Raw genomic sequence first — 26,698 nt, 5'->3', positions numbered from 1 at the left:
TAGCAATACTTATAGTCAGGTATTTGACTTGCTTGGTCATTACAGAGTTGGAGGCAGCTGTTGAATATGACAGCGCTGTTACTTTCTGAGTCATAACTGATGACCAGAACCAGGAATGCTGGATACTCTATGCTAAAAAGATGTTTGGGTCTGCTGTTATACAAAACAGAAGGTCAATTATTTTCATGGCTGTACAGTTTCCTTAGGATAAATAATAACATGTTATAAAACTAACTACACTACTGAAGGTTGGTATGTTCAGTTTGAATGATAGAATCATTCTCGATAACCAAAATCTGCTCAGGTTGGCGTATAGCATGCATACCTTTGCACACCATTAGTGTAACAACAAGATAGGACAACTAACAGGTATATGCTTCAACCAATAATTCGTCGTCTTACAGGATGCAAGCCACTATTAAATTTTAACTGATTTACATAAAAGACTTAAAGATATTGTCTGTATATGCCTGTCATATATCATACTACCTAGTTTGTTCAGCAACCAAACATCCCATCCTTTCCTTTAAACCTTGATGTTGAATCACAAATGGAGTTTGGATATAGACAAAAATGTCTTGTGACTTGAAGAACCAAAGTGTGTGTGCTTCGAACATTTTACTTTTAAAAAATGCTCGCAATTTATCCCTTAGCCCAAGCAAGGTAGCTAATGTTTCATGAGTAATCACAAAAATGTTTTTTTCGCACACTCAGTGTACTCTGAAGATTGTACCTGCCAGAAATACATGTTGCGTTGCAAAGCTCCCATTTTATTAAATATTTATAACACACAATCACTATGTTTCCATGATGCGCAGTGCTTCGGAGTTGCGCTATCTCCGAATCATGGAAACGGCGTCTTCGCACTGAAATCACTGCGCACTGATCAGTGCGAAGCCAGTGCAAATTCGCAGCAAGGAAACAGCGACTGCGCAGTGGCTGCGCATAGCTCTCATGCCGTGGAGACAGATTTTACGATGGCCATAAACTAGTACAAAGGTTGTCCTGCTAATCTTGTTTTTTTCACTATTCTTCCGATCTTCTTTCACATTAATTTAATTATAGTCTGCATTCACGAGGATGATGAGGTGATTACTTTCCTGGACTTTGTTATCGATGCCAACACTTCGAAAAATAGGTGGCAAGTCCTAAATTAACGTTTAAATAATATATTACTTAAAAATACTTATTAAAAATATATTACTATGTAAAAAGTGTGTTAAGGTTTGTAAAACCTTGTGAATGTGTATTGTAAATAAAAGTATAATGACGACAGAATAATAAAAAAGACTGTTTATGACGTTCGGTATCCGTGATCGATTCTATTTCTCCATCAGGCGATTCGATTTATACAATTTCTCTTCTCTGGCTAATTTGCGGTATTTGCTGAAAACCACTGCGCAGCATGGAAACGTACAATCCCCTCGACTTCGGAGGGGGCTGCTTCGCAGTACTGCGCACCATGGAAACATAGTGAATGTTTGTTACACTTGAGATGTAGTATTAACTAGAGCCGTGGGGAATATATAAATAGTTACTTGTTATAAAACACCAGCTGGCACATACCATGCTACCAACTTCCAATACTTCTGATGGCTTCAGTTTTGTTTCTCATCTAAGATGATCTACTAATCAATATTTAAAGAAATAAGAAGGTGGAAACAATAACCATTGTATTATAATATTATTTAGTATGTGATATAGAATTCTATTTAAAATATTGTAATTGGTAGATAGTGAAGTATTGGAGCATTAAAAAATGTGGGATACTACTTGGGCTTTCAGCTTGCTTCTACAAACCACAAAAACTGGCTGCTTTTATTGAAAAGTAGTTTATGCTATTTCTCTCAATAAACATGCAGCTATATCTGGTTCTTTATCTTGATAAAAATGACATAAATAGCATAAGAAATTGATCCACAGAGAGAAACACCGCCTAAAAAATAAAAAGAATTTTCCATGCCTACTGTATTTCCGAGATGACCCGCTCCAATTGGTCCAATAACTGAGCCAACACCCACCATCAACATCAAATATGAGAATCTAGTCAAAAACTGTTCATTGTGTCCAAACTGATACTGGATGAGTGACGATATGCCACTGACAAACATTCCATCCATTAACCCAAACACAACACTGATAGCGAACATTCCAGCTGGACTTTCTACTAGTGGCATAGCCAAGAGTGACAAGCTCAGCAGGGTTGATGTCACTATACCAAAAACCTGTCTGTCAATCGACCAATGAGATAGGAAGATCAGCACAACGCTGCCAGCCAAAACACATATTCCTGTTACACTCATTGCTAGAGAAGCTTCTTTGAGAGTGAGAATGTTTCTTGTGGACACAGAATAGTCGACAGCCAAGGAATAGTATGTGTTCTCACCTAGTGATATAGCCATGAAGTAAACCATGTAGAAAATAAATAGAGCGTCTTTTAGGACAGCTAGATTGGCTTGTAGTTTTGACCTTAATTTCTTACCTATACTGACATTTTTCTGTTGCGTTTCATTACTCTTAAAATTGATGTCAATATTGTCTTGACGTTTGTCGATATCACTTTCTATAGCTACAGTGTAAATATTATCAACATTAGAAGAACACGTTTTCCTTTCACATGGTGGCGTGTGGTTTATAGAAGAGAGAGAGTGGCTACTATCACTCATAATTGCTTTGTTATTGTAAGATGTTACAATGGACTTATCCTCATCATTCCTTGGACGAAATGTACCTCTGTAGATTAAGGCAGCAGGAAATATTAACAAATATGCTGCTGCTCCTATCAGGATCCCAGTTTGGTATGATGTCATGTCTATGAGATATTCCATCAGCACTGGGCCTATGAGCACACCCATTGAGGTGGAAGCCATTATTCCTGCATAGACTTTGTCTTTATGCTTGTCAAAGTAGGTGGACACAACTCCGACACTTGTCATATTCAACATGCCTGCTGCCAGACCTGAAATCATGCATAAAAATTTGAAACATTACATATACAATCGAAATTATTATTTCGTAGTAAAAAGAGATAAAATGTACAATTAAACAAAATAAAAACTTACTTAATTCAACAATTCACCTTCCTAGAAGGTGAATATTTTACATGTATGATAAACTCCGATGAAGTTTATCATAAAATAATTTTTGTAGACTTTTAATTTTTTAATTTAAACTTTTGACTTTTAATTTTTGCTGTATCAGCTTTAGCACTTCAGCAGTTAGTCAAAACTAGCAACACAGGCAAGTCACACGTTTTACAATCAATCATGAATTGAAACAATGATTCAGAGGAGAAGTAATATATATATACATTTTGTATATATATGTATATACATTTTGTATATATATGTATATATATATATAGTATATATATATATTCTACACGTACAATATATCAATATATCAATATAACAATATACATATATATATATATATATATATATATATATATATATATATATATATATATATATATATATATATATGTATATTGTTTAATAAATTGTTTCCACTGGAAGCAGCAGAGTATATTCCACTAATTGTTACTTGACTGAATAACAAACAAATGTTACAGTTACTGTTTTTGTTACTGTATTTTGACAAATAAACCGTATCAAGCTACTAGACAATAAACATAAACATAATTTGCAGGAGTTTTCCTCTCTTATGAAAAACTCGTAAGCTGAACAAAAAATATATCTTACAGCAGTTGTCTTCTTTTAAAGAATGACCAACAAACCTTGTAGTAAAGAATAACTGATCACCACATGCCAAAACTGTGTAGCAAAGGCTGTAGCCACAGCTCCAACACATAAGATAACTCCAGCCAGAAAATGTGCCCTCCATATTCCAATGATGTCTATGATTAATGAGATAAGAGGACCTGACAAAAGAATATTTCAGATATTTATATTAACAAAAATAACAGTATTGCAATGCTTACCAAAGCATCAAATGCTATTGAAGTTTGACTTCTGTTGGCAATAAAATTAGTAATTTGTTTCAGCGAATGCCAAAATGCTACACTCAGTTTTTAAACTTGTATCAAAAATAAAAACAAACTGAAGAAAGAATGTGAATCTGTCAATTCAATCTACTATATAGCAAAATAAGTAATATATTATAAAAAAATATATTAAAATATAATATAATTTAATTTAGTAAAATATAATACTACACCATATAAAAATATATGATAGGGTGTCTTATATTTCATAAAGTAGTAAAATTAATTAGAGAAAATATATTATAATATATCATATGAATAATGTAATAAATTACAATAAATGCAATATAATATATTGTTATATGCTATAATGTGATAGGATATACTGCAAGATAATGTGACATGACAATGTACATGTATAATGTATTATAATATCAAATACAATATAGTATCATATAACATATAGTATACCATAATAAAACATAATATGATAGCATATAATATATACCTTAACAAGGACCTTAATCAGCAGGTTGCTCAAGTCACCTGTATGGCTTGATCACCCAAAGAATGTTGGAAGCCATTAAGTAATGTATTGGGCTGAGAATATGCTAGATGAAAGTTAATTAATCATGTGACCAACATGAATTTCTCACATGTTTATGTGAATCACATAAGTTAGCCAGATCAGATTGTGTTGATTGTATGGCTTGAATGTCTTTTTTGAACAAGATACCGCATAAAATATATTTTTTAAACCAAGCACAAACCTTTTGACAGGTCAGTTTGACTTCAGCATGCTATTAATTCTCTATTTATGGTATTGTATAGTATATCTTTATATTTTTATGGTATTTATAGTTTTTATAGGCAATCTTAATAGTAAAAGGTGGTCAGGTGCTGAAAAAAAATATAAGTTTTCACTATAACAAGAGCTGTATATTTTTGGCTGTTCAAAGCCACGCTCAAAGCGTTAGGAAAAAGATTACAGCAAATGGAAATCCAGCCCATAGCAATTAGTAAATCCAATACCTATAGCAAAGCCAAGTGCGCTACAAATAAACCTCGCAGCCACCTTACTACATCTAGGAATAATTGTGTGTATAGTTAATACACATGATCTCTCACGGTGCGCTGGACTGTCAGTTCACTAGTTTTTATAAAAAATATAAACCGTGTTCAACCATTTGTCTGTAACCCCCCTGAGTGTTGGTAAAAAAGATTACACCACCTGGGATTTGAACCCAGGTATTCAGATTCCCAGCCAAGCGTGCTACCACCTGCACCACTCAACCACCCTTCAACATCTAAGAATAATTGTGTGCATAGTTATTACACATGACGATCTCAAACAGATCACCAGACTACCAGAATACTAGTTGTAATAAATAATCCTACCAGTGAGAAAGAGTGCTCCATACAAGACAGATGGGGCCCAGATTGCCATCTCTGTGGACAGGTTGAACATATCTATCCAGACGTAGAGTAAAACAGCAATGGTACCATAAGTTGAAGCACACATGATTATCATCGATATTGTCATAGCAAATAAGGCCAACCAGCAATACCAGCCTCCATCCTTTCTCGCTTCCATTTGTATGAGTAGACTTCTCCGACAACAAACATGGCTGATAGGAGAATTTTTTGTGATAAGGAGATTATGTCACCTTGTGGGATTCGTCAACTAACAAACCGTTGTGATTTTATAAAGTTTTCTATTTTATAGACAGAATTTACATTCACCGTAACCAATATGTATCTTTGTTTGTTGGAGTGGTCTTTCCTAGTTAAATGAGGCTTGTGTGTATATACCCTAGTTTACTTGTTTCTCTTCTCATCAACATTTAGTATTTTAGCGTTTACCATCTTGATGTTGATCAAAACCTTTTGGGAGCTAGCACAGGTAATATGTAACACGAGTCATACATGTATGTAGCATGAGTTATATGTAACATGAGTTATATGTAACATGAGTCATATGTAACATGAGCCCTATGTAACATGAGTCGTATGTAACATGAGTCATATGTAACATGAGTTGTATGTAACATGAGTCATATGTAACATGAGTTGTATGTAACATGAGTTATATGTAACATGAGTTGTATGTAGCATGAGTTATATGTAACATGAGTCATATGTAACATGAGTCATATGTAACATGAGTCTATGAAAGAGCACAGATAGTATGTCATATGATTTGACAAAAGAGTAAAGATTTACAACTTACCTAATGTTTGTGAAAATGATGTGGTATGATCATGTGATATACTTTACGTATACAGTTTAGCAATTTCCAACATATGACTGCTGAGGCTTCTCAAAACATTGCAGTTTTTGAGTTCAAGGGACGAGACTGGTGAACATAAAGTAAAATGTCAAAGATATAAAACAAACCAAACATGTATATTATAATGAAAATGTTAAAAATTTTTTTTATGTCAAGTTAGAGTAATTAAGTTAAACTGTATATCATCATATAATAGTCAAAAAACTACGTAGTGCTAACCTACACTGCTGTTTTTGTCTCATTGCAGAAAAGTAACAACAGAAATATTTTTTTATTGAATATTCTTGCTTTTATTGCTCAGTTTATCTTAATCATTTAGTTCTATTCATTTAGCATATTTTAATATATTTTATCAGTTTTTAATTAGTCAATTATTTACTAACTCAGCATAATTTTATTTAATGTCTAGAATTTACGATATGTTCAATTGGTATATTTATTGTTATGGCATTCATAAAACAATATGTCATGTAATCTTATGGGAATATTTGAAAGATAATGATCTTCTCACAAAGCGAATATCAGAATGAGTTAGCTTCATGTAAAAACTAGCAACATAGTCTATGATGCAAGATACTAAGATATATAATTGTTCTTTTTACACAGCTTGATTTGCTTTAATCAGCATTGGTCTGCGAAATAAAGTTTAGATCGATTCAAAATGTGCAACAATTATGAGGGCTCTCGGTTAGACTGAAATATGTTGACAAAAAGAGAATTTTGAAGAGAAAGAAGAAGAAAGTTGAAGAGAGTGCAAGTTATTTAGTGACATATATAAGCACCATGTTGTAATGTGCTGGAGAGAGCAAACTCTGCTCTGTCTTATAAACTCAAGGTGAATGACTCAAGATCACATCAAATCACAGTATACTAATAATCAACTTACAATATACCAATAATCAACTTACAATATACGTATTAATAATCAACTTACAATATACTAATAATCAACTTACAATATACTAATAATCAACTTACAATATATTAATAATCAAGTTACAATATACTAATAATCAGCGTATGATATACTAATAATCAACTTACAATATATTAATAATCAAGTTACAATATACTAATAATCAACGTACAATATACTAATAATCAAATTACAATATACTAATAATCAAGTTACAATATACTATTAACCAACATATAATATACTAATAGCGACTAAATACACCTCACCGCATCTGATGTCATATTTTATCGGATTCAGTTTGAGCACAAAAACAGCTGACTTAACTTTTAGCGTCTAATCAAAAAATCATTTTTATTCTAAAATTCATTTTACCAGCTAATTTTAGACCTCTTTGCTACTCATTAAAAGTTTTTAGCTGACCAGACCAGTACAAATACTTCAATAATTGAAAAGTTTGAATCGAAACATAATACTCGGTCAGAATGAGACAGTCTGAGACCAGGAGACTGTTATATTAGTTAAAGGTTGACTTTCAATAAAATTTACATTACAGTTATTTGGTATCAAAAGATTCACCATGTCTTACTCTGTTGTGTTGTAGGTGCAAAATATATGGGAATGTGATTACAAGCTCGTAAAAGCTCAAAAACAAAAAGCCGTCGTAGATTTGAATCTGTTTATTTCTCTGACGTCATTCCAGTTTGGTTATCGTCTTGTCACGTGATGTTCTCACGTGAATTGAAAGGCCAATAAAAAGCTCAATATAAAACTTATCGTAGCACTAGTTTATGACAAACACTTCGGGTTTTACCGAAAACCCCGTATCAAATATAGATGCTCGCTACTTTACAGTTTTGCTTCGGCATTATCTAATCGTCAAGCCGTAATCTGATCATGTGACCCAATACTTCGCAAATAATTTTTGCAGCACTTTTCGATTATCACAGGTGACCAACAGGCTCGTCATGATTATCAGACAATGATATGTACTCCTTCGAGGTAAGGTTAAAAAATTAAATGAATTTTTATGGTAAGTTATAAGATATCACTGCTAAAAGTGACAGCATTACAATGACGGTAAAACAGACGCGTAAGAACAATAGACATGGTTTTATTGAATGTGTGAAGTATATTTGTGAAAAAATTTTGATGATTGAGGTTGCATGAAAGTGTAAACAGAAACCATCCTGTAACAATTACGTCCCATTTGAGCCGTTTTGGAAAGCGATTCCAAACTACGGCGATCTTGTGTGGCTGCGATTAACTGTTCGTTTTTGAGCTTTTAAGAGCTTGTAATCACATTCCCATACATGTATATTTTGCACCTACAACACTACAGAGTAAGAAATGGTGAATCTTATGATACCAAATAACTGTAATGTGAATTTTGTTGCAAGCCAACCTTTAACAAACTCACCCAAGAACCGACTGTGACCTCTTATGTTGAAGTGATGAAGTATTGAAGACTGCCTTACCTTTTTGATAAAATAGCTCTGCAGATGCACGGGTTGTGTTAGCTGAACCATCACTTCAACTGAGCCAATTAGATGAAAGCAATTGGAGCTCGTATATTTCAGTCATTTATGTAAAGAGTTCACTCTGAATAATATTGGCAAGTCTAGTCATTGAATAGGGCAATATATGGCATGTTACTGTAGGTCATAGACTAAATTATTGCATTGATATTTATATTTCTTACAAAACAGTCTATGAAACTCATGAAATGAATTTTTGTGTGGATTAAACACACACTTTCTATATTTATCTCAATGACTTGTGGCATCAACTCTGTACTTGTACAGCTTGACGAAAAATGATCTTTTTCCTATGCAACTTGTAGTGTTTTTTAAAAGTTGCATTGCCACATGCAACTTCTAGAATATACTTGGCATTATTAGATTGTAGAAACAACATGACATAGTCTACTATACGTACAGTATTCAATACACACAAAATACTCAAGAGGGGCAAGACTTTTCTAGAGAGAATATCTTTTTATTTTTTGTGGCTAAAAAGAATTGCTTTTTGTGCACTTTGAAACAAGCAAAATCAGGCCCGTATTTTTTTTAGGCCCTAACTTTTTAGTGATTTTCAGCTGCTAAGTACTAAGAATTGCAGTCTAAGCTCATTCACTTGGAATTTCCAACAACTAATTTACTAGCACCTAGCATTCTATATTGTTCAACTAGCATTCTAGTTCATTCTAGCATTCAATTAGTGTTCTATATTGTCCCCGTGGTGATCTCGACAAATGAGTGATCTTGTGAGACTTTGATAAGACTTGGAAACTGAACTTTATTACTTATAGTGGGGGTGTGAAGGAGACCCCCAATCTTGCATTTTCCTTATCATATAAAACTAATCAGTGAGTGAGAGATCCTTTTCTGCATTGAAGTAAATCAAAACATCGATGAAGAACACTATGGGGCAGGCTCGTCTAAACAATCCTCTGATATTACGCATGTATAAAAATGTTGAAATAGATACAAAATCAGTTGTGAAAGATTTCTGCCATAGACACATTGACAGAACAAGAGCTATTGCAATAAAGAAGTTATAGCTCTTGTTCTGTCAATGTTCCTTACAGAAATCTGTTTAGTGTCATGGGTTTTGTATCGTTCATGGAATAAAGAAAATGTTGTGTCTACCATGAACCATAAACAATATATTTATGTAGATTTTGATGCTTACAATTGATTGCATTTATGCATACTTTGAGGGTTGTTGATACTTAAAAGGCCCAAAGCTCCGGGGCACTGCCCCAAACCCCGTTGAGGCGGCTTACACCGCCCCGAACCCACAGGTGTTCATGTTGTAGCTGTAACAATGTTGTAGCTGCTATGAGAAATTTTAGTTAAAAATTGTGTAGTTATATGTATATCATATAAACATACACATATATCTATATACATGTATATGTAGGCCTATGTATAGGTACAAGTGTGTATATATATTAATGTAGATATATAAATACATGTATGTATACATATGTATGTACATGTACAGTATATATATGTACAAAAGTATAAAGTAAATCCTCTATGTGTTTGCCCGCTCAATTCTGATTAGCTGAGCTACACAGCCTTCAAAGACCAAAACACAAACACCAATAACATGATTACCTTTCAAATAAATATTTCCTGTTCAGTAACTGACCTTGTGGCTCCATGGATTTGTCATGTGACTTGCAAGCAGCATATTGTGGATTCAAGTCCTGTCAAGGTCATCATAAATCTTTTTGTTTTTGTCTGTAACTTTAAACCATACTTCTTTTATATGATCTTATAATACTATTTATTTCTTTAATCATTTTGTTATCAAGTGTGTGCGGCTCCAACGTGTCAATCCTCAGTGCAATTTGGAACTCAGAATTGGCTGCAAGAAAGTTGCTATAGACATTTCCTAATTTGAACAATTTGTTTCCACTGGGATCTTTAGAATTGTCTGCAAAATGCAACCAGTTAAAAACCATTAAAACCTGCTTCATGACATTTTACTAGATAAGTAGATAATTAATTAGTGGATTAGTGGAATAGTAGGATAAGATATTAGGCTTTCTAATCGTACACATTAACAGAACAGACTCAAACTCTTCAAATGTCTTCGGTATAACTGGGTTCCCGAGCATCGCTGATTTTGTAGGTCATATCTATTAGTTCCGTCTGCTATAAGTTATAAAAAGATTTAAATGCTCAAATAAACTTACTTGGTTAGCAATTCCAACTTCTGCTTCTGTCAAAGCTTTCATCTAAATGCAAATCTTTTGATTTCAAAATGACTCCTGAATATTCATTGCTAGCTCCAGTTCTATGGCTGGCAGTTTCACTTTCAGTATACCTTCGCTACACCTTTGATTTGGTTAATAAATTTTGAAAAGGGTTAATACTCCTACATATTATAATCATCAAACAGAAAGAAAGTAGAAATAACCAGAACTTTAGAGCAAGCTGAGGCACAGCATGAACAAGGTAGAAAGTGTGAAGTAACAAGACAATTGAAAACAAGAGCCCAATATCAAGAATGACTAGAACCAAGCTCGAGACGTGTGGCAGCAACTAAGGAAGCTGAAAAAACTGAGCAGAACCAGGCATAAAACACTAAAACAAAAAGCGCACAGCAGCAGCTAGGATTGCTGAAACCCGTGGCCAGAGTCACACATGCCAACAATTAGATCGAGTTCGCCATCAGTGCTTTCAAGGTAGGCCCTACATACCTGGTGACCAGCCAACTAGTGCATTCTAACGAATGTCATACCCATCCAGTGGGTTACTGTCCATAGGCATTAAATTTTGCTTCAAGTTATGATCCAAAAGCGCAGTAGAAAACGAATCGTGGGCTTTTTATGAGGATGTACTTCACAGAGAAAAGGAAACACCTAGAATTTGTTGCAAAAACAGTAAAATCCAACTGAAGGTATTGACTGACAATATTTCATCTATTTAGAAGCACTTTTTCCAAGGTAGTAATACTGATTGGGAACACTTTGTTTCTTGCATGCAAAAATATAACAGCTGCTTTCTGTTAACTTCATTTGGAGCCAAAACATTTGATGAACCTAACTTTATGGAAACATTTAAGATTTAAGGGCTCAAGAATTATAAAATGAAAAAATATTTCTTTTTATTTATGCGAGTAAATTTGTTCTGAGTTATTTGGTTTTATCATAAATATAGTAAACCCTACTATATCTATGGTTTATATTTTTGAAGTATACCAGAAAAACAGTGCTAACCAAAAGGCACATAACATTGGCCATAACTTGCTTTTTCAGCTGAATAAAATTGATGCTTGACAAGAATATATCTTGAATGGCAAAAACTCTCTTATGAACGAAACAGCAATAGGATACTTCACTTTTATTTTCTCATGCACTCCAGCTCAGGAGTGATCTTGCTGGCAGTTCATTCATGTAAAGCCACAGAAAAATATCTTTTGATGTAGCACACTCAGTGTAACAGCTGTATATATTACCCAACTAGATAAATGCCCGTTGTTGCTCGGGTAAGAAAACTTTTTGCGCCAAAGATTTATTTTTGTTCAACATATACATCTATCAATGTTCTTTGGCTGACAGACGAAGAAAGAATGTAAATTACATTTCTACTCAAAATAATGTAACATACAACTGTCCATGTGAAAATTTGTGTTTGTATAGTCTTTAGTGATTGACCTTAGAATTTGTTCAATTTAAACGAATGTTGAGGCAGAAATTTAAGGCGTGTGTAAAATGAAATTTTACAAAAGTAAACGTTTAGTTAGTATTTAGTTATTAAGACAATTATTATTTAACAAAATAAAGAAATAACATAAAACTAAATAAAGAAGAGGCAGTTTTGTTCATAGCACACAACCAATGATTGTGGCACTCAAGCTGTCTGAAGCTACGAGCGTCGGCAAAACAGATTGCACCTCACAGGAATCAAACCCGTATATTCATACACACCGATGGGAAGCCAAGCGCGCCGTGGTTGTGAGGCGTTACCATACCATACAGTACGATTACGCCTAACAACCATGGTTACTACAGAAGTCTGCAAAACAGGAGATTCAGGGTTCAAACTCAGTGCAGAGCGGATTACCCGTTACTAGATTTTTATAACTGGACAAACAATTTACCAACAGGGATCACACTGAGATCTATATATATATATATATATATATATAGCTACATCATAGATAACTGATTTCTTCTGTCGTGCAATAACCATAATGTATGTATTACATAACAGTTTGTGTAACATTTTGTTCTTTAATGATTCAAATCTGGCTCTCACGAATAAAAATTCTCAGAATTTGTCGTTGAGATCAGATATTTGAGAACGGCTAGAAAGGATTAAAGCTTTGTAACTTTGATCACTTCTTCTACATAATGCTTACGAGTCCACCAATACGAGAAAGCAATTTTATATATTTACAATTTAAGTTACCTGAAATAAATTATTACAACCAAACATAAATGTGAACACTAACTATGATCACATGTTAACATAGAGCAAAAAATGTACAAAACTAATGTAATATCTACATAAAGCTACGGTCCTGTAGCTCTATAAGCACCAAGGTACTATCTATTGCACAGTAGATAGCTGAATCTAGCCCGTGGCAAGAGAATGATTCATTTGATTCCGATTGAATTTGAAGCACACGATGTTGGGATTGGATAAAACCGAACACAACACCCGATACTACAGTCACTGGAGACAGCACTACGAGGAGACACTTGTTGAATCAACCACTGTGAGGTCTTCCGAGTAAACTGATGAGCTTTCTGTCATCTTCTTTAATAAGCTGACAACAGTTAATATAACACCATTGTTCGGAAAGGTTCGAAGGAAAGTTGAACTTAGACCCCTATAGAACACACCGTAGCCTTCGTTCCGGATTGACTTCCGAATACAATCCACATAGCCCTTGTATTTGTACGTAAATTTTTTTCTCTGCAGATGATATACACCATCACCTTGAATACGAGACTTGATTACGTCGGCTGGATAAAGTATTGCCCATGGAGTACAGCCAGCAACCCCACCAGCCATGAACAGATACCAAATCGGTATGTTATCTCCTCCCTATCAAAACAACACAGATTAGTAATGAACAAGTCTTTACTAGTAACTGAGTCGGCCACAGGCAGATGCTAAACAAGTTTAGAAACAAGACACAAACCCAATCAATGTTCCAAAAGAGTTTTAAAATGACTGACATCTATGTCTATAATAGATCATAGGTTTATGTTACATTTGTGTCGCCTATATCTGCACTCTCCCATGGAGAGTGCGTCATTTGACTCATTTAGTTCACTTGCATTTGCATTTTCTAAAATCATTTTGCGATATTCATCGAAGCATCAGACCGAGACAAACAAGAACTATTTTGTCCAAAACCTAGTAGACTGATAAATTTTTTGCTTATCTTGATCGTGCTACTTTCAGAGTTTTACAAAAATAAATGAACCATTTAAGACATAGCGACATTAATTTTACCCGCAATAGCGGTTTTTGAAAGAAGTTTTTCATGCGCACCGAAGCATCAGACTGGGTCAAACCAGCGACTATTTTGTCGAGCATATATTAGGTCGATGGAATATTCACTTATCTCGATCATGTCAATTTCAACTTTTGAGCAAATTGAAAAAAACTTTGGAGTTTGAAAGCTGATTTCGGCAAGTAATAAAAATTGCTCAAGTCTTACTACTTCATACGCCGTTACTGAAATCTAATCGCTCATCAAGGTGTGAAGATTGGATTAGATTTACACCAAAGTGATTTCGATGCGAGTGAGAACAAATAGTGAATGCAAAGCATTGACGATTTTGGAAGACATCGTTTCTAAAAGAAGTTCATTTATATTGATGTAATCTAGTTATTTTTGGTATCATTTTGCCAAAAATTGTTCTACTCAGCATTTGTATGCTTAACAAACAGTTTTAGAGTTATGACCAAAATTATAGTGGACCCAAATCATCAACCATATTTTCGAAAAACTTTTTTCCAAAAAAGTTTAATTTAAATCTATGTAATTCGTAATAGTATGTAATATGTAATTTTTGCGTAGAATTTTCTACAGATCACTTGATATGTATAGTTCATAAAAATCAAACTGACGGTTTTGGAATTATGACCAAAATAGTGAGAGCAAAACATTATGGCTATTTCTTTGAAATTAATTCATCCACTGGAATAAACTCTGAAAATAAACTTACCTGACAAAGGGCGAAAACTGAGCATTTATTAACTGGTCTGATTTGTGGAAATTAAAATGGAAACTGATTGAAATACCTTTAATCAAGTACTACCAGATGCCATAAGTAACAATATTAGAGTTTCAGTAACTTAACTCATTTCCTCTTAACCTCATTTCAATTACTAGGAGCCAACTACATTATGTCTATCTGCATAGGTGAGTGAATCTAAGTTCCTTACTTGATTCTGTGACTTGTATAGTTGATGCAGAAACTCATTGGTAGCAAAGTAAATACCAAGGCCAGGAGACCGTCGGACCACAGTAGCTAGCAGGCCCCTGTTCAGACCTGAATAACCTTCTCGCTTGTATATGGTCTGTGCACAACTGACAGGTGAGTTAAATGTATAAACTGGCTTTCTGAAACTTAACACTGATCTGTTTTCCCTGCAATTTAAGAGAATAAATATGAGTAGACAAATCCTAATTGTAAAAGAAACCAAAACCTGTGAGATAATGAATGATGAGCATACACAGAAATAAACAATGAGATCTAAAATAGATCCTGAAAAGATCCATTTAGAGGTCACAAGACAAGCAAGATGTACCTACAGAAAGGAGACATGCAATGAGAAGACAGATGCACATACAGAAAGGAGACATGCAATAACAAGACAGATGCCCATACAGAAAGGAGACATGCAATGAGAAGACAGATGCACATACAGAAAGGAGACATGCAATAACAAGACAGATGCACATACAGAAAGGAGACATGCAATGAGAAGACAGATGCACATACAGAAAGGAGACATGCAATAACAAGACATATGCACATACAGAAAGGAGACATGCAATGAGAAGACAGATGCACATACAGAAAGGAGACATGCAATAACAAGACAGATGCACATACAGAAAGGAGACATGCAATAACAAGACAGATGCACATACAGAAAGGAGACATGCAATAACAAGACAGATGCACATACAGAAAGGAGACATGCAATAACAAGACAGATGTACCTACAGAAAGGAGACATGCAATAACAAGACAGATGTACATACAAAAAGGAGATATGCAATAACAAGACAGATGTACCTACAGAAAGGAGACATGCAATAACAAGACAGATGTACATACAAAAAGGAGACATGCAATAACAAGACAGATGTACCTACAGAAAGGAGACATGCAATGAGAAGACAGATGCACATACAGAAAGGAGACATGCAATGAGAAGACAGATGCACATACAGAAAGGAGACATGCAATAACAAGACAGATGTACATACAAAAAGGAGATATGCAATAACAAGACAGATGCACATACAGAAAGGAGACATGCAATGAGAAGACAGATGCACATACAGAAAGGAGACATGCAATGAGAAGACAGATGCACATACAGAAAGGAGACATGCAATAACAAGACAGATGCACATACAGAAAGGAGACATGCAATGAGAAGACAGATGCACATACAGAAAGGAGACATGCAATGAGAAGACAGATGCCCATACAGAAAGGAGACATGCAATGAGAAGACAGATGCCCATACAGAAAGGAGACATGCAATAACAAGACAGATGTACATACAAAAAGGAGATATGCAATAACAAGACAGATGCACATACAGAAAGGAGACATGCAATGAGAAGACAGATGCACATACAGAAAGGAGACATGCAATGAGAAGACAGATGCACATACAGAAAGGAGACATGCAATAACAAGACAGATGCACATACAGAAAGGAGACATGCAATGAGAAGACAGATGCACATACAGAAAGGAGACATGCAATGAGAAGACAGATGCCCATACAGAAAGGAGACATGCAATGAGAAGACAGATGCCCATACAGAAAGGAGACATGCAATAACAAGACAGATGTACCTACAGAAAGGAGACATGCAATAACAAGACAGATGTACATACAAAAAGGAGATATGCAATAACAAGACAGATGTACCTACAGAAAGGAGACATGCAATAACAAGACAGATGTACATACAGAAAGGAGACATGCAATAACAAGACAGATGTACATACAAAAAGGAGACATGCAATAACAAGACAGATGTACCTACAGAAAGGAGACATGCAATGAGAAGACAGATGCACATACAGAAAGGAGACATGCAATGAGAAGACAGATGCACATACAGAAAGGAGACATGCAATAACAAGACAGATGTACATACAAAAAGGAGATATGCAATAACAAGACAGATGCACATACAGAAAGGAGACATGCAATAACAAGACAGATGTACCTACAAAAAGGAGATATGCAATAACAAGACAGATGCACATACAGAAAGGAGACATGCAATAACAAGACAGATGCACATACAGAAAGGAGACATGCAATAACAAGACAGATGTACCTACAAAAAGGAGATATGCAATAACAAGACAGATGCACATACAGAAAGGAGATATGCAATAACAAGACAGATGCACATACAGAAAGGAGACATGCAATAACAAGACAGATGCACATACAGAAAGGAGACATGCAATAACAAGACAGATGCACATACAGAAAGGAGACATGCAATAACAAGACAGATGCACATACAGAAAGGAGACATGCAATGAGAAGACAGATGCACATACAGAAGTGAGAAAGGCCAACAGGATTGAGATCCAGCAACAGAAGAGCCAATCACCAGAGGAAAGTAGTTAAAGTGAGGTCTTGGAGAGAATGCTTAATATCCCCACCATGTATTTTACTAAATACAAAAATATAGAGGGATTCATAGAGCTGTACACACCTGGCTATAATCCCTTGCATCTGCATTTTACACTTCAGCAACTCTACTGGGCTGTACAATGCTGACAGGGCGAGTCCTGTAAAAGAATAGCTTTAATATGTTGACTAAAACTAACACATACCATATATTTAACACATACTAACACCCGCAATGTACTTATTAGATACACATACTTGCTGCTAGCCACAGCCTGTTCTGCTTTCAAGGTTCTGTTGGATTATTGTACGGTGAAACCATTATTTTCATCAACACAGTTTTGTTAAAGAATAGAGAAAGCATCATATTATTATGCTTTATTATTTATCTTGAGGTGTTGACTGATGTTCTAAAAAAAGAATCAAGGAGATTGACCCACTAGAAGCTGAGATATAGCCAGCCAAACACAGGTCTACCAAAAAAAAACAAGTGTTTTGGTAATCATCAATATATGACGTATGAAATCGACTTGTGTGCCATTGGTCAATTAAGCCAACTAATGCTCTCTCCTATAACAATCACGGCGTTTTAATTGGTTTAATCCCTGGAAGTATAGAACAATCAAATTGGGCCTAACAATCATTGCTCTGAGAATTCCGAACCAGTCCCTCTGATGTGTAGATTAGTTTTAGCATGAAATAATTACATGCATCTATTATTTCGCAATATTTCGCTATCTTGCTAGTTCAGCTCAGTTTTGTTGTTCTCCCACTTAGCTTCCCTGTTCAGACTCATCATTAGCGTTGTTCAGATTTTTTAACTATAGCTAATAAATGGAATCAATTAAATCAATCATCAATCTCGGTTATCATTTGGAATTTTTTACAAATTATATTAGTTACATCATTTATTCTATATGCAGCTATATTATTATTTTGTATAATATGCATTATGATTATTATATTAATCATAAAAAATAATTTTCTAATTTAATCATAAAAATAATCATAAATAAGATAATAGATAAATAGAAAAATCAAATCAAAAGTTATCGTTTTCTTTTCTTACAGCAAGAGCAGCACGGTCAAGTTATTCTTTTTAAAATTATGGCTGTAGTGAACTTACAGTCTGTTAATAGTGACAATAATCATGAAAATCAACTGAATGCTGCAGTAGGTACACAGTAGAAAGATGATGATTGAACAAAAATTCACATTCCCATTTCTTATTCTAAACAAACTGCAAATCACGGATATAGTATAATATAGACTATACACGCGCCGTTAGTTGAACAGAGGATCTTCGGAGCATATCCGTGGAGATCGAGTTAAAATTTGAGGTACAATAGTCAAAATCTACTCTTCTGTTTTGAAAAATCATGGCAAGTGGTTGTGGGCAACTGCCTTTACCACACAATGTTTGCTTGGTTTTCCTGAGAAACCAGAGCTAGTCTGTAAATTCTTTACCATTGCGAGAAGCGTTTCACATCTCGTAGCCTAAAACAATCATTATACGTAACGGCGGTAAGGGTGCGCAACTCCGGCACATGTCCAATAAGTCGATTTCATACGTCACAATTCTCGGGATTATCGAAGGGTTTTTCCTCTGATTTGTTATTAGGTAGACCTGTGTTTGGCTGGCTATATCTCAGCTTCTAGTGGGTCAATCTCCTTGATTATTTTTTAGAACACCAGTCAACACCTCAAGATACATAATAAAGCATAATAATATTACACTTTCTATATTCTTTGAGTAGAATTCTCTAGTTTCAGGTCACTTAATGCATCAGCTTTCTAGTAATTGAACTAAAATTCACACAGTCTGCATATTCGGTCAGCGATGGAAAGAAGGCAACTGTCTAAATCAGTCATTTGATGGTGCATGTAAAGAGGTGCGCTTTGATATTTAAAGGCAGTTGGTCAATGAATTTGTGGCTTTTGAACCTTACTTATAGAATGACTGTCCAGAAAATGGTTTCTTGGTTGCCTTATAGAATAATGTGAAATTATAGTCAAGACAGATAATAAACTACTGTCACTGGCATCTCCTTGGAACATTTTTAATCCTTTTATGATTTCATATCACTCTTTCAAAGAGGTTATAGATTTTTAAGAATAAAAATATTCATGTGATGTGCGGGCGGAGCTTATTATTCCAGGACAACCTCGTGCTAGTTCCACTAAATGCTATGGTTGCCAGAGTGAGTGTACAACTAAATTGCTTTGCACACCAATCTATTTCTGGAGCAAAAAACCTTTACTCAAGAAATAGATTAAGAGTGTCTGTATCATTTAGGAACTCAGTCTAGCATTCATAACAAACAATGTACAATGCCTTACATGCGTTTAGGTGATTAATTGACTGGTTAAGACCGTGGTTGTGGTTGTATTTCGAACAATGGCCTGATATACATGTTTCAACATTTCAGTCCTAAACAAAAAAATGATGCTTGGAATGGCTTAAAATTCAATGATTCTACATAACAGAATCTGCTTAACAATATAGTGTGAACAGCGTGTTTCACCTGAACACAGCTCAAAAAGACTTTCAAAGGAACCCTCTGGAGCAGTAAACTATACACAAATGGACATTACTACATAGATCATCTGTTACTAATAAATAAATACTAGACTGATATGCAATAATAAACATATCAACAACAGATCCAAATGTTTCTCTGAGAATGCCAACTTGAAAGACTTAGGTTGGAAGCAACTTGAGGGCCACAATACTATATTACAGCTAACTTGCAGAACTTACACCGAGTTAGAACTAGTTTGAGAACCTTGCACTAAGTATGACCAAGCCATGGAACCTTACTCCAAACCGAAGCTAGCCTAAACTATTTGGGCAAAGTTAAAATTAGCTTAAAAACCTTAAGCAAGACTTGAAAGAATGCTCACATACCTGTCCCGGCACCGGCAAGAAAGTTGGATTTCACAGACTTGGGATCATCAAACCTTCTCAGTATACAACCAAATGTTCCAAAACACAATGAATTGGTTACAGACACTGTACAGAGGGGCGCTGCCAAGCCCCTATAGAGTCCACGGGGAGTTTCCTGTTTCACGATTTGCTTACAGCAATCAATGAGTCCACGGTAAGTGCTGCGTGGTTGGCATTGCATATGGACCTGTATAATCGTAGTTGTCTACTCATTGCCTGCCATGTCCATAAATTTACTCTAGACAAGATATAACTATCTTGAATCATTATCTTCCAAGACTGCCACTGGAGAAGGACAAGCTAAGATATATGCTGTTTATTCACTACCTCAGTTGAAATGAGTACGCCTACTAGACGGAATCAAAAGCTGGAATACCGATGTCGAAGATGACTGGTAAGCAGGGCAGAAAAGTTAGTGACAAGTAGAAGTTAGCCTTTGAGGAAAATTCTAATTTAAACTCTATGCATAGGTAAAATTCTATAGCAACATCTCTCTGCTAGTATTTGTTCTTATAGAACTTAGAGTACTGACTGACTTTGATTGCTAGGTTAGTTCTTTTCTCTGGTCAACAGGGTTTTATAATGAAAAAACTCCTATCAAATAGTCTACTGGCTTGTCATAATACATAACATTGTAAAACAGAAACTAAGAAATTGTGATGTTGGAATAGGGCTGACGCTGAGAGAAAAATCTCTGGATTAATAGAAAGTAGAACAAAACAAGCTAGGCAATGACTAACCTTTACAGTATCAAGGGGGTGGGAAGCCAAGCAACCGGCTATACCTACAACACCATACAAAGACCATAAGCTAGACACCAATTAGCCAGTTTAACCACATGATTAATTCAACAGGTTTTCCATCCACTGCACTCTGTTTGTGGGTAAACAAGCTGTTCAGCAGTTAACATACATGTACAGTGCAACCTCAGGATACCATTACCCTAATATACTATTTTTTAACCTTACGAAGTGTAACATGATGATTTTTTCACATCACCATATGAATCTTTTTTCACCATACGAATTCAACAAAATTGTTGCCAGAGTTCAAATTTGGCAGTAGGTGTGCTTATTACATATGCCAAAATAACAAAGACGCCAAAATGCTGTTCACCGAAAATATTTTACATCGCCTGTAAGAGACACGATGACCGATTTATCCAGCTCAGCAATTCTCATGTGTAAAACAGTAATACTTTCCCATTGAAACCAGTAGAAAAGTTGGAGTCTAGTGATCAGACTACTTTTCTTGATCTGCTTACCAAAATCTGCTTCATTACGCAAGCAGCATCGTTCGTGCTTTCTTGCCGAAGTAGGTTGACAAAATTTTTAAACATACTCACTATAAGTTATAGAGAAAGCGAAGACCGAAACTGACAAGTGATAAAATTTCAGTAATACAAAGCAAAAATTCAGTAAAAGAGTTGAAAATACTTAAGCTAAGCTTCAAGTGTGGGTGTTTAGTGAGCTAAACTTATTTGAGATGAATTCAAAGTTTATGTTATACGTACGTCTGTCTTGAAGGTAAGAACTCCCTATGTTACATTATAATGTTCCATTTTATCACAGATCATAACCACTAAATACAATAAAGTTACTGTAGGTAACCATAGTAACTAAGGTTAACATACTATATTGTTACATGTTTTTAATATATGTAGAGCAGTTGTATAAAATGTGGAACATTTTTGCCAGAGTATGTTTTGCATTAGGCCTATATAATTACTATGGTTTCTGTACCCCTACATACGATTTTTACCCTACCATGCCAACCCCACCATGACAAACAAAATAACTGTCAACTCACACTATAGCAATCTGATCTAATCTAAAATTTTCCCACTACACCCTTCTAGAAAGAAGGAAAGGTGTGGGAACTCTTTTATTACAAAAATTCTTTACTAAAAACCTCTCAGGTCTCGAGTTGTTCTCGGCCAAAAAGAATTAAAAAACGCATTTGTCTGGATTGTTGGCACAAACAGACCTGCTTTCTGTCGAGTGTTGTGGTGCTTGATAGTATTTTTAAAATCAGGGACCGTAAAGTTCCTTTCCACTGCTTTTAAATAAAATGCACACCTAATATTTTTTCGCTGTTTAGCTAAACTCTCGATCCCTGTATTTGCTCTTATTTCTGTAAAACTGACTTGCCCCTTTAGTTTAAAAATGAACCTTAAAGCGGTGTTCTGTATTTTCTCAAATCTTTTGATATCTTTTTTCATAAACGGGTCCCATACCGTGCAACCGTACTCTAAAAGTGGCCTCACCAAAGAAAAATAAGCAACCTGCCGAGTTTTTTGTGTCAGCATGCTTTAAAACTCTCCTTAGCATATGTAATGTTCTATTAGCTTTGCTTATTATTTTTACATAGTGAATTTCCCATTTCAGGTTATTTGCAACTCAATGCCAAGATATGGATGTGAATCAACATTGTCTAAACGTTGGTCACATAAAAAATAACTTGCTTTTGAATTCGACTCTCCAACTGAAAGAACAGCACATTTAGAAACATTAAAAGTCAATTGCCACTCATTAGAATACTTTTGGAGTACCCTAAGGTCTTGTTGCAATACCGCTTTGTTGACGCGGGAATTATATAAAAGAGTATCGTCAGCAAACAGTCGGCATTCTGACACCATAAGGTCTGGCAAGTCATTAACGTACAATAAAAAAGAAGGGGTCCCATAACTGACCCTTGGGGCACTCCTGAGTTAATTGGACAAAATGGAGAGTTGGCATCTTTCACGGAAACAAATTGCCTTCGATTCGATAAAAAATCCTCTATCCAAAAAATAAGTTTTTCATTTATACCGTAATAGTTGAGTTTGAGTAAAAGTTTACGATGATTCACAGTATCAAATGCCTTAGAAAAATCTAATATGATTACATCTGTAATAATTCTATTATCCAGATTAGAAGCAAGATCGTTAATTGTATAAACAAGCTGGGAATCACAAGATCTTCCACTTCTAAATCCATGCTGACTATCGTGCAAAATGTTGCATGTGTTTAGATGATCATGAATTTTAGAAGATACAATATGTTCGAGAAGTTTACAAGTAATGCAAGTCAAAGACACTGGTCTGTAGTTAGTGGGTAATGCTTTACTTCCTTTTTTATAAATAGGTATGACCCTAGCAACTTTCCAGATTGATGATATTGTGTAACTGTCTAACGAGTATTGAAAAATCTCCGTAAGACATGGAGCTATAATGCGAGAAAACAGTTTTAAAACTTTACTAGACAAATAATCAGGTCCCCCAGTTTTACTTTCCTCTAGATTTCGCAACAGGTCGAATACTCCTTCTCTAGAAATGTTCAAGTCAGTTTTATCTTTAGGTATATCCACTGATTTCATTTCAGGTGATTGTCCATCATCTTTGACAAAGACAGATTCAAAAAAGGAATTTAGAAACATAGCTTTCTCAGCTGGTGTTTGAGCTAACTTATCATCATATTTAAGATCTGGAATGATGTTGCTTGCATTGCTTCTACTCTCTTTTAGGTAGTTGAAAAAAAGGTTTACCATTGCCAGTGAGTAGTGGTTTGTATAGTCGTGTATGTAAATATGATCTCTTAGCTTGTTGCACTAACTTTTTATTGGATTTTTTCATACCTTTGTATTTTTTTATAGCATAGTATGTATTTTCACGTTTCATTTTTCTGTGAAGCATTTTTTGCTTATTCATATTTTTTTATATATATGCAGTCATCCATTTTGGATCATTTTGCTGTGTTTTCAATTTTTTGGTAGGTATACATTTGTTTCTCAGCTCGTTGATACCGTTAATAAACAGGTCGTAGATATTACTTATGCTTTGTTTGTTTTTTATCATAGAAGAAATTTGTTCTTGATACTTGGGAAAAATTGATTCCGCTTCTTCCATATTTGTTTTTAAATACAACCAAATAATATCTGTTATGGTCAATGGTTAAGCGATAGAGATGATTGAAATAAATTATAGCCTACTAGTGCTACGAATGACAAAATAAATAAAAAAGGATAGCAGTAACACTATCGTATCGCTATTTCTTCATTAAGCAGCTGGTCTTAAACAAATTTGGTCTTCACTTTGGCCACTCTAAAACAGCGTGGATAGCCTAACACCTCTTGCAATAGCATGCGATAATCTGTGCCGGAAAGCAATCGACAGCCTCAACATCATAAGTGTTACCTGTTAATCTATTACACATTCCAAACAAAGTATGTGTTACTACCTAATGTAGACTATCTTTAAACGTATATGACAACAATGATATACAGCCCCCATGGGGGGCTGTATATCATTGATGACAACCAAATTGCCTGTAAGAAGAGATGACACGCTATAATGCTACCCAGTGTGTAGTCAAGTCTGAGAAGTGACATAACATACGCACCTCCTAAGCAACCAGCTATGAAGTCCATCATGATGATTATAGATACGCAGACAGTGACTCTCTGTGATATGAAAAAATGTTCATATCTCGTTTGATCTGAAATGTAAATGATAATAATACCAGATAATAAAAGCTTCTGCTTATCCAGTGTTTGTTTTTTAGAAGTGCGCAGGCTTACAACAATGAAAACCGATAGCGGCCGGAATGTTACTGCTAGAGCAAACTCACCAGATTCTGAGCAACTATGTCTGTGCGGAAAGGGTTAGTTACCAAAAATATTGGAAAGTATTAGACAATCGGTGCTAAAATCACTAGTCAGACATGCGGTTTACGTTGCATAATCCCGAGGCATAACGTTATATCGTTTGTTAACACGCTACTTCACAGCGCTCACTTTTTACTGTTATATTCTTCATTAAATTTATTTAAGAGATCATTGAGGGTGGTCGACGTCGCATTATGTCGATCATGATTCGTTGCTTTAGCATATCCGGCTTGAGCCAGGCCCCCAAAATCCACAAATGATCGTGTTCGTTACACGTTGCTTCGATACGAAACGCAAAGCAAAATGGCTGACGAAGAAACTCAGGAGTCGGAAACAACTAAGTTTCTAGAAGCGGCGAAGAATTTTTCGTTCGAGCAAAAACTAAGCGTCGTACAAAGTATATTAGCAAAAATTCCGCGAGAGCAGCAGCGTCCTTGGAATGTAGCACTGCCTAATAGGAAGTTAAAACTATCTCAAACGAAGGAGCCTCAACATAATTTGGCTTGTGGAGATAGTCTAACAACGGATGGACTGAGTAGGAGAGGCGACCAAGATGAGCTTCATGAAAAGTTCACTACGAGTGTTACTAACGAAAAAACTTTGATCGATGAAGATGCTAGTGTGCGTAAATACCAAGCTCCCCCACTAATAGATCCATACGAAAAATCGATGAGGTATTATGAAAAACACATGGTGCTTAACCACTTTCAGGTAAATGACCATTGTTGTTCCATGCTCATAACATTGTATATGCCGTATATTTATTTAGAGACTAAATGTTTGTAATTGTTTTATTTGTTTTAGCAATATGCTTTTATGCATGCTTATGGAGCATAGATATAGGGTGAGACTGGTGATTTGACTCGGAAATAGAGCAGCTGATTTTGTTGTTATGTAAACAATTTAACTTGAGAAAGTATGACGTTTTGTTTGCATAAAAATTCAAAATCTTTGTGAACTGTTGCAGCAGCAGTTCTACGGCAGAATTTTAGTGAATTTTGTACCTACCTAGTCGGTGTATAAAGGCCCTTACTTATATTAGATAACTTTTCAAATTCATGTTATAAAACTTCGACTTTGATTCTATAATCATTTTTCTCTGCAGCACATGACAGCTAAGCTGGTATTGAAAAGACCTGAAAATACCCTTGCTTTTATGATGAACTGGTGCAAAGAGATGCAACAAAAGCAGGAAGAAGAAAGACTTAAAGCCAAAACACTTTACGAACATAATATTGATGTTTATGATGAAGATATTTGTGCGCCTTTGGAGAAAGATGAACCGCAAACCTCTGCTCATTCTGCCATTAAACTTTAGATGAAATCATGAGGAGAAACTGCCACCAGCTACAACACACCCACATAAACTCCAAAACTACAGTCTGTGAGACTTGCAGAAAGAGAAAGATTTAACGATCTGGTCACACCTATTGATACTGATGGCCACATTGGTGTGAGCTCAGTTAGTGCAATATAACAACTATCTCTAACACAGTTTTCTCCAATAGTATAATCTCTAGCAAAATAACAACTGCCGGAAATCCTTTTTATTTACTTAATTTTATAAGCTAAA

General features: G+C 35.1%; 3 protein-coding genes across 3 annotated transcripts; 1 reads left to right on the top strand and 2 right to left on the bottom strand.

Annotated features, from left to right (window-relative positions):
• Window positions 1-1,862: 1,862 nt before the first annotated feature.
• Window positions 1,863-2,936, bottom strand: LOC137388236 (uncharacterized). The gene has a single exon (XM_068074736.1). It carries the CDS (start codon window positions 2,934-2,936, stop codon window positions 1,863-1,865), a length of 1,074 nt encoding a protein of 357 aa, XP_067930837.1.
• Window positions 2,937-13,083: 10,147 nt separating this feature from the next.
• On the bottom strand, window positions 13,084-24,887 carry LOC137387752 (mitochondrial basic amino acids transporter-like). The gene is made up of 6 exons (XM_068074257.1): window positions 24,861-24,887; window positions 21,222-21,265; window positions 20,443-20,668; window positions 17,620-17,695; window positions 15,078-15,282; window positions 13,084-13,724 (listed from the first exon to the last, which is right to left on the bottom strand). Exons 3-6 carry the CDS (start codon window positions 20,660-20,662, stop codon window positions 13,362-13,364), a joined length of 864 nt encoding a protein of 287 aa, XP_067930358.1. The 5' UTR covers window positions 20,663-20,668; window positions 21,222-21,265; window positions 24,861-24,887; the 3' UTR covers window positions 13,084-13,361.
• A 541-nt stretch (window positions 24,888-25,428) lies between these two features.
• LOC137388235 (uncharacterized) lies at window positions 25,429-26,698 on the top strand. Its single transcript, XM_068074735.1, has 2 exons — window positions 25,429-25,836; window positions 26,231-26,698. Exons 1-2 carry the CDS (start codon window positions 25,429-25,431, stop codon window positions 26,441-26,443), a joined length of 621 nt encoding a protein of 206 aa, XP_067930836.1. The 3' UTR covers window positions 26,444-26,698.

Source organism: Watersipora subatra, chromosome 2, assembly GCF_963576615.1.
Source record: "Watersipora subatra chromosome 2, tzWatSuba1.1, whole genome shotgun sequence".
In the NCBI taxonomy this organism is placed as follows: Eukaryota; Metazoa; Bryozoa; class Gymnolaemata; order Cheilostomatida; family Watersiporidae; genus Watersipora; species Watersipora subatra.
The sequence above is the reverse complement of the archived record's forward strand: the minus strand, read 5'-3'. Positions and strand labels throughout refer to the sequence as shown.